The sequence below is a fragment of the Carassius carassius genome, chromosome 28 (assembly GCF_963082965.1).
Source record: "Carassius carassius chromosome 28, fCarCar2.1, whole genome shotgun sequence".
NCBI classification, from domain to species: domain Eukaryota; kingdom Metazoa; phylum Chordata; class Actinopteri; order Cypriniformes; family Cyprinidae; genus Carassius; species Carassius carassius.
In genome coordinates, this window is record NC_081782.1 from 30,486,625 (window position 1) to 30,496,624 (window position 10,000).

The following is a 10,000-nucleotide window of genomic DNA, read 5'->3' on the forward strand; positions in this document are numbered from 1 at the left end:
TTACACATGCTGTCAGGCTGTAGGGATGTGAGCTGTGTAAATCTGGCACAGCTGGCTTCACTTACATCTGCTATTATTCAGTTACACACAGGACAGGGTGTACAAATAAACACACACACACACACCTTTTGACAAAATGCATGTACCGTAGGAAATTACACACAGTGACAGAGTGTGTGCACATTTGGGTTGTAAAAGACAATTCCTCAATTTCTGGACATTTTGTCAATAACCTTTATAAAAGCAATTTTCTTACGTTATTAAATTCATGCATTGTCAGGGATCTAGGAAGGAGGACCCAATTGCAATGAGATAACAAGGGTTTATTGACAAAAGACTGATACAAGAGGGTGGTGAAGGGCACAAGATACTACAACAGGAACACAATAAACAGCTAGGGAAAGCCAGTGGGAAGGCTTCAGGAAACAACTGGCGTAATACTTTGGCAACAGAGGGGGCAGCAAGACCAGGCTGATAGAGAAGGCCACACAAGGCACCATAGAGCAGAGCTCAGAAACTTGTAGACCACTGACTCTGGAGACAGACCAGATACCAGGCTGGTCAGGAACTCGAACACAAGACTAGACAGGACAAAGCTCCACAAAAACTTAAAATTAAACTCAAGATAAGGAAAGATATAAGGACACATATTCATCCAGAGACAGAGGTAATGAGAATGACCACGGACCAGCAAACACAAAAGGGTAAGGAGCACTATAAATAGGGAGGAAAATACATGAGGGACAGGTGAGCACAATTAGACCAACTAGGCTAACAAGAGGGTGTGGTAAAGAGGAAACAAGAAGGAGGGCTAAAGGATCACATGGACAAGGAAAACAAGGCCATGTGCTGAAACAAGACATAGACACAAGAAAGAAAAACACAAGACAAACAGTGTCAGTGCAAAACCCTGACATGCATCCTTTATGTCCAATACATGTAATTAATTAGAATAATAAGACACTATTAGGCTGTTAATCACACAGACTTTTTAATGCAGCTCAGAAATGGCATGAATGCATTTACACGCAGTTACAACTGCATAAATTATCCTGTGATTAATGATTTGAAAAAAAAAACATTCTGAATATTTGAAATATTAAATTATTTGAAAGAAAATAAAGGACTCTTTGCTTAAAGTAACATTCCACTTTAAAAAAAATAAAAATATGCTCATTTTCCAACTCCCCTAGAGTTAAAAAGTTTTCAAATCCATTCAGCCGATCTCCGGGTCTGGCAGTAGCACTTTTAGCTTAGCTTAGCATAGATCATTGAATCTGATTAGAACGTTAGCATCTCGATCAAAAATGACCAAAGAGTTTCTATATTTTTTTTCTTATTTAAAACTCGACTCTTCTGTAGGTACATTGTGTACTAAGAACGACAGAAAATGAAAAGTTGTGATGTTCTATGTCGATATGGCTAGGAACTATACTCTCATTCCTGTGTAATACTCAGGGAGCTTTGCTGCAGGTCCATGAGTGCAGCAGAAGCAGTGATATCACACAGCGCCAATGCTGTGCGCCAGACTGGTGACTCTAGGGGAGTCTGTTTCTAAAGCTTTTTATGTACTTCTTAGAAATATATTTAAGATTGCATTTAGTATACATGACCTAAAGAGTCTAAAACTCTACTTGTGCTCAGAGAATCCCAAAACACGAGAAGAAAAAACGTAAACAACATATGCTTTCATACATAATCTAACACGATCATCAGACATAAAACGGCATCAAAACGGTGTAACGTCATGGAATAAATGACTGTCAAGCTGTGGGGTGCTGACTCCATCTTTTGGCACTGTGAGCAGGTGCCAGGTCGTGCTGAAAAACGAAATCTTCATCTCCATAAAGCTTTTCAGCAGATGGAAGCATTAAGTGCTCCAAAATCTCCTGATAGCTAGCTACATTGACCCTGCCCTTGATAAAACACAGTGGACCAACACCAGCAGCTGACATGGCACCCCAGACCATGACTGACTGTGGGTACTTGACACTGGACTTCAGGCATTTTGGCATTTCCTTCTCCCCAGTCTTCCTCCAGACTCTGGCACCTTGATTTCCGAATGACATGCAAAATTTGAGCAACAGTCCAGTGCTGCTTCTCTGTAGCCCAGGTCAGGCGCTTCTGCCGCTGTTTCTGGTTCAAAAGTGGCTTGACCTGGGGAATGCGGCACCTGTAGCCCATTTCCTGCACACGCCTGTGCACGGTGGCTCTGGATGTTTCTACTCCAGACTCAGTCCACTGCTTCCGCAGGTCCCCCAAGGTCTGGAATCGGTCCTTCTCCACAATCTTGCTCAGGGTCCGGTCACCTCTTCTCGTTGTGCAGCGTTTTTTGCCACACTTTTTCCTTCCCACAGACTTCCCACTGAGGTGCCTTGATACAGCACTCTGGGAACAGCCTGTTCGTTCAGAAATTTCTTTCTGTGTCTTACCCTCTCTCTTGAGGGTGTCAATGATGGCCTTGGATAGCAGTCAGGTCAGCAGTCTTACCCATGATTGTGGTTTTGAGTAATGAACCAGGCTGGGAGTTTTTAAAAGCCTCAGGAATCTTTTGCAGGTGTTTAGAGTTAATTAGTTGATTCAGATGATTAGGTTAATAGCTTGTTTAGAGAACCTTTTCATGATATGCAAATTTTTTAAAACCGGCATTTTGGGTTTTCATGAGCTGTATGCCAAAATCATCAGTATTAAAACAATAAAAGACCTGAAATATTTCAGTTGGTGTGCAATGAATCTAAAATATATGAAAGTTTAATTTTTATCATTACATTATGGAAAATAATGAACTTTATCACAATGTGCTAATTTTTTGAGAAGGACCTGTACAGTACTATATCTGTTAGTGTGCCAACGGGAGAAAACAATCCTTTTATTTTATTGTCTAAAAACAGGTAAATATTAGAAGTTTAAATGTTGAAGCACAGATCATGGTTCTGATCCAGCGTTCAGCAGAAATGAGTGTTAGGTGTAACTAGTTACTAAAGTAATTAGTTACTGTAATTTATGTGGGAAGTCGTGTCCTAATGGTTAAAGAGTCGGACTCCCAATCGAAAGGTTGTGAGTTCGAGTCCCGGGCCGGCAGGAATTGTGGGTGGGGGGAGTGCATGTACAGTTCTCTCTCCTCCTTCAATACCACGACTTAGGTGCCCTTGAGCAAGGCATTGAACCCCCAACTGCTCCCCGGGCGCCGCAGCATAAATGGCTGCCCACTGCTCCGGGTGTGTGCTCACAGTGTGTGTGTGTGTTCACTGCTCTGTGTGTGTGCACTTCGGATGGGTTAAATGCAGAGCACAAATTCTGAGTATGGGTAACCATACTTGGCTGAATGTCACTTCACTTTCACTTTTAATTACTTTCCCCTTGAAAAAGTAAAGTAATGGATTACCTTTGTAATTTAATTACAGTTACTTCTCGTGTAAATGAACTTGATACTGTTCATGGACTGTAGAACATTTATACACAATCCAATAGTGGATTTAACATCCAGTTTTAAAGTCTAATCAAAATGCATGCCCCTTCTCACTTTAAATACTTTGGTGAGTTAATAAGAATATTGAGAATAACTCTCACTATTAACTACATGGTTACTAGCATGAATATTACAGGGATATTAGTAGCTTATTATTACTTAAAAGCACATATTATTGTCTTATTCTGCAAGATCTTATTCTAAATCCTCAGTCTTATCCAATTCTTACATTTTACAACTACTTTACTAAGTATTAATAAGCAGTAATTAGGAGTATATTGAGACAAAAGTCATATGGGGCTTATCCACTGCATGGTATGGCTCTGTAAGGTTCACTTTGGGGGGTTTCTGCTGGGTTCAGTACCACCTCAGGTGAGGTTCTAAGTGAACCGTACCATTACCAAAACATGACGTGTACACTCTGCTGATCACAGATTGGCCGGAGAGAATCTTCACTACCTGCGTCACTGAACTTGTGACAGAGACACAACTGAACCACTAGATTTAATTCAGCACAGCCAGTGAAGGATCGAACGCAACTGTTTTGAACGGGTGCACCTTCTTTAACAACCCAAAAATGTCTGTTTCATTGTCTGGTGAGGAAGTACAGATGTTCCTTTCTTTGACAGCAAAGAGTGGATCCAGTGAGAACATGCTCAACACAAACCATGGTGATCGAAGTCAAATACTGCCTTCACTGGGGAGGAAGGCAATCCCATCTCACACATTCAGACAGCTAGACAGCAGCTGCACACACTCATTAATACACTGCTGTCCCACATGTTCACACACACACACCATCACACACCAGGACCTGAACATCTTCTGAGAACCTGCCTAAATAGTAATAAGTAAATAACTGATCTACAATCTAACAACTGCACTAGCATAACAATATGAAGACACTGAGGGCAAGTGTATCTGTCTAGCACACACAACGGTTCTTCATAAAGAGTTAAGACACTGCATGTGCACACACACATCTGTGATGAGGTGTATGTGTTTGTTTCAGTGCTCTGCTGATGATGTTATTGCTGAGGGGGATAATGACACAGCATAAAAGCCCTCGCAGCATTAACCCTTCACCCGTCTGCTCACACACACACACACACACACACACACACACACACTCACACACACACACACTCACACACACACACACACACACACACACACACTCACACTCACACTCACACACTCTCACACACACACTCACACACACACACTCTCACACACACACTCTCACACACTCTCACACACACACTCACACACACACACTCACACACACTCAAACAAACACACACACACACACACACACACACACACACACACAAATCGCTATAAATATTACATAATGAGGTTGAAATGACTAAAACACTTAACATAATAACAGCTTTTAGACTTTTTGTGTGTTTTTATAGAAAGTGCCATTAAGTTTATTATCCTCGTGCAGAAAATGAAAGTTATTCTTTCATAAATTGTTCTTATGTATGTGAGTGAACCAGATTATTGAAAAAACATGTAAAACAGACAGCTTCAAGTAAGACAGTCTGAAGCATGCAGTCGACTGTAATAAAGGGCAGAAGAATGAGGCTAAATGAACGGAGAAATGTGGCACACGTCACCAGAAAAATGTCTGTCATTTTACCAGAAGATCAAGTAATGAGATTCTGAGTAAAGATTAGGGGCTGAAATAAAAAAATCAATATCGTCTGTGGATGTGCATGGATGAGTCGTTCACTGTACAATCAAATAAGCAGCTGTCAGGGGCTGTGTGTGTGTGTGTGTGTGTGTGTGTGTGTCTTACCCCGGTCTTATCACACAGTCTGAGTGTGTGGAAGGAGCCCATGGCGAATAGCTCTCCGTCTGGAGCCCAGGCCACTGAGGTGATGGGGTAATCATGAGCTGAGCTGGAGAAGAGCAGCCGGCCGTAGCTGTCCCACACCTGCAGCACACACAAACACTCTCAGACACTCAAGAACATGAGTTCAGCATGTTCAACGGCTCATATGATGCTGCTAAAACAACATTATGTTGTGCATTTGGTGTAATGAAATGTGTTTATGCGGTTTAAGATTCAAAGCTCATTATTTTCCACATCTTGCTTATTATTGTTTCTCCTCTTTGTCTTCTGAAACGCATCGATTTTTACAAAGCTCATCGTTCTGAAAAGCGAGGTGTGCTGTGATTGGCCAGCTGTCCAGTGCATCGTGATTGGCTGAATACCTCAAGCGTGTGACAGAAATGTTATGCCCCTGAACAAACTGTGATGCCATCCGGCCGGAGCGATCTGGCCAAAAAGACAAGATGGCAGGCTTGTGTCCAGTTCTGTTGTCGGATCACGTCACTCGTGTCCGGTGTAGACATGCTGTGAGTTTATTAATGGGTTATGTCATAGCCCTGCTTGTTTTTAATGTTTTTATGAAATATCTGTATTGATTGCATGATCCTATCATCGTATTATTCACTGCCATGCAATGAGTAACACTGCTGTAGGTTGAGTTGAGCCCAATCTGAACCTCAGGAGCCCTGAGTGGAGCGTCAGCGGATGTTAAAAAGAAAACCCTTTCATTCAAACAAATCGATGTAAACTACACATTTGAATTAATCAATAAAACCGCTTTATCGCCCAGCCCTAGGAGATGGGGAGGGAATATGCAGCTATTTGCATTTCCACACCAAACCAGCTCTTTTTTAGACACGTCTCAAAGATGACATTTTCCAGGTGATATAATACATGATCTGTGGGGAACTTTGAGCTGGAAGTTCACAGACACATTCTGGGGACACCCAAGACCAATACTGTATCTTGTAAAAAGGAGCATAATAGGCTTTCTGCTTTGGTTTAAGACCTTTAAGGTCTTCGTTTTTGGAAGTGCAGATTAAGTCTTTTGAAGATCAGCAGAAAGCCAGTGTTTACATTGATCGTCACCTTATATTTGCAGTCTTCTCCTCCTGACAGTATGAGATCATTGACAGCACTCCAGTCCACCTTCAGAATGACTCCGTCATGAGCTCTCCACTGCAGACACAGATCACACACACACATACGCTCAGTCGATCTGAGATTACTGAGTTTGACACACTGCAGCAGCCTATGGACATCTGTGAGACTGGATTCAGACATTCAGCATCATCTGGCTCTGGCAGTGCGTTCTAGCACACGTGTGTGTGTGTGTGTGTGTGTGTTTAACCCCAAAGACCTGCAGTAACTGCATCAGTGCTGTTTCTGAAAGAAGCTCCTGGGCCCTCATTTATCAACAGTGTGTACACACAGATGTGTGTGTAGTGAGGGCATAAGAACAGTTTCAGCACATATATAAGCTACATATGACAGCCCAGCCTGAACACACGTGTACTTGTGCTAATCTGTGTTCTGTTGTCTCTACACACTGAGTGTATGTGACCCATCAGTGACACTGCCCTCGGGTCTGAGCTCAGGAGGTCAAAGGTCAAGTGGGGCAGGGGTCTCATCAGTCAAGTCAAGTCAGCTTTATTTATATAGCGCTTTAAACAAAATACATTGCGTCAAAGCAACTGAACAACATTCATTAGGAAAACAGTGTCAATAATGCAAAATGACAGTTAAAGGCAGTTCATCATTGGATTCAGTGATGTCATCTCTGTTCAGTTAAATATTATAATGAGTTACTTCTGCCATGAGTCATGTGACAGGACTATCACCAGCTAACCCCCAACACTAGCGTTTGGTTATTTCTAGAAACAGTCTAGGTCTTATTTTCTTCCACAAAAAAATAATGTTCCCAGAATGTTGCAGGAGGTCATTATTAGTTTCCAGAATGCTGCATATTTTGATGTCTTTGTGTGACAACCTACAGTAATAAATGCCTTTCTCTATTGATTAATTTGTAAACTACACATGTAAACTAACCTTCCCATTAAAACAAAGCACATGTTTTTGTGTGATGATTTACACAGAGCATTTTATAATGTTCGTTCAATTTTTCATGATCAAAAATTACATTTCGTAGAATCTGACATTAGTGCAAAACATTTATTAATAAAATGTAGAAATGACATCGCAGTCAAATGATCAGATGAATCCAAATATGTATCTGAGAACAGTAAAGCAGGGTAAAGCAGAGTGTTGATAATAAACAGGAACCTTTCTCTTGTCTTCCACAGAATGTCGTTTAAATAAAAGTAATGTTCATTGGTTTTACAAGTTGACTGTCTTTATAGAATACTTACTTAGAGATATCAGTGAATATATATTTGTCAGAGATTTTAAAAGAACGTTATGTTTACTAATACGTTTCTGTTTACTGACCAAACAGAAAGAAACACTCTAGTGGCTTTTCAATAGTAAATGCACTCCCAGTGATTCAGAAGTCTAGTAAATGTTGAATAACTGAGTGTATGAACAGAAGTCTTAGCTGTGTTTGTGTGTGTGTGTGTGTGTAACGCTGTACCTGCAGGACTTTAGCGCTGGGCTGCAGTGGTTTGATCACCAGCTGTCGACCCGATGTGTACAGAACCCGTCCTGAGTCTGGAGCCCACGCCACGGAGTACACCGGAGTCCCTGCACACGCCATCACACACACCACAGAACAGATGTTTGCATTCATTAAGTGGTATAAATCCTGCTATTTTAACATAGCGTAAATATAATCTATAGCTATTTTCTACACAAACTATCCAAGATGGCGCCGCACATGGCTGCTTCAGTGCTTGGCTCTCCAGTGTTTGTACTGTTTTTGTTCGTTTTTCCTGTTTTTTGTTTAACAAACACGATCAGTTTCACCAGGGATGAACTGCTGAACATTCGGCAGAACACACCACATGATATTTTTCCGGATTTCTATTATACAGACGTTTTACTGAACATTGTTATCGGAGGAGCAGCGGCGCTGATCAAGCGCTTCAGGACGCGCAGACGGGGAAAGCGAGCGGGAGCGCTCGTCAGACTCAGGAAGCGCGGATTTCGAACGCCGTTGCCTAGCATCCATCTCGCAAATCTCCGCTCTCTACCCAACAAAACAGATGAACTCCTTCTGCTTTCTCGGACAAATAAGGATTTCTCTCACTCTGCTGCTCTGTGTTTCACGGAAACCTGGCTGAATGACGCCATACCGGACAGCGCACTCCATCTGCCGGACTTTCAGCTGTTTAGAGCGGATCGCGACGCAGAATCAACGGGGAAATCGCGCGGCGGCGGGACATGCTTTTACATCAATGAACGGTGGTGTACAGATGTAACTGTGTTAAAGAAGATGTGCTGTCCTGATCTAGAAACGCAGTTTATCAACTGCAAGCCGTTCTATTCGCCGCGGGAGTTTCACTCGCTCATTCTGGTCAGTGTTTACATTCCACCTCAAGCGCACGTGAGCTCAGTTTTACAGAAACTCGCTGATCAGATCACAGAGACAGAACAACAACACCCGGACTCTGTTTTAATCATTCTTGGGGACTTTAATAAAGCCAATCTCTCCCGTGAACTGCCAAAATACAGACAGCATGTTACCTGTCCCACCAGAGACAGTAATATACTGGATCACTGTTACACCACAATAAAGGATGCATATCACTCTGTTCCACGAGCAGCTTTGGGACGTTCTGATCACTGTCTGGTTCATCTTATACCGACCTACAAGCAGAAACTTAAATCTGCTAAACCTGTAGTAAAGACTGTGAAGAGATGGACCAGCGAAACAGAGCAGGATTTACAATCTTGTTTTGACATCACAGACTGGAGCGTTTTTGAAGCTGCTACCACCGATCTGGACGAACTCACAGAGACTGTAACATCCTATATTAGTTTCTGTGAGGATATATGCATTCCTACCAGGACTTATTTAACATTCAACAATGATAAGCCATGGTTTACAGTAAAACTCAGACACCTTCGTCAGGCCAAAGAGGATGCCTACAGAAATGGGGACAGGGTCTTGTACAATCAGGCCAGGAACACACTGAACAAAGAGATTAGAGCGGCTAAAAAGACCTATGCTAAAAAGTTGGAAGACCAGTTTACTTCCAACGACTCTACTTCAGTTTGGAGAGGACTGAGAGCCATCACAAACTACAAGACACCATCCCCATGCACTGAGGCTAATCAACGACTTGCTAACGACCTGAATGAGTTTTATTGTAGATTTGAAACCCCCAACACCCACTCTGACCATCTCCCTACACAACCATTAACACCTCCTGCAATCCCCCTCTCCATACCTCCTGCTCTTCAAATCTGTGAAGATGATGTGCGCCAGGTCTTCAAGAAAAACAAAAGAAGAAAAGCACCAGGCCCAGATGGCGTTACACCAGCCTGTCTGAAAACCTGTGCTGACCAGCTGGCCCCCATCTTTTCACAGATCTTCAACAGATCTCTGGAGTTGTGTGAAGTGCCTTCCTGCTTCAAACGCTCCACCATAATCCCCATTCCAAAGAAACCCAAGATAACAGGACTTAACGACTACAGACCTGTGGCTCTAACGTCTGTCGTCATGAAGTCGTTTGAAAAACTGGTTCTGGCTTATCTGAAGGACATCACTGGACCCTTACTGGACCCCC

The 10,000-nt window shown here is 42.3% G+C and overlaps 1 protein-coding gene across 1 annotated transcript in view; it reads right to left on the reverse strand.

Annotated features, from left to right (window-relative positions):
- ift80 (intraflagellar transport 80 homolog (Chlamydomonas)) overlaps positions 1-10,000 on the reverse strand; it is a 39,532-nt gene that overhangs the window by 13,631 nt on the left and 15,901 nt on the right. The window contains exons 5-7 of the mRNA XM_059515031.1: positions 7,903-8,012; positions 6,402-6,491; positions 5,277-5,414 (exon numbers count right to left, since the gene is read on the reverse strand). Of these exons, the coding sequence (XP_059371014.1) occupies positions 5,277-5,414; positions 6,402-6,491; positions 7,903-8,012 (338 nt within the window). The remainder of the gene's footprint in view (positions 1-5,276; positions 5,415-6,401; positions 6,492-7,902; positions 8,013-10,000) is intronic.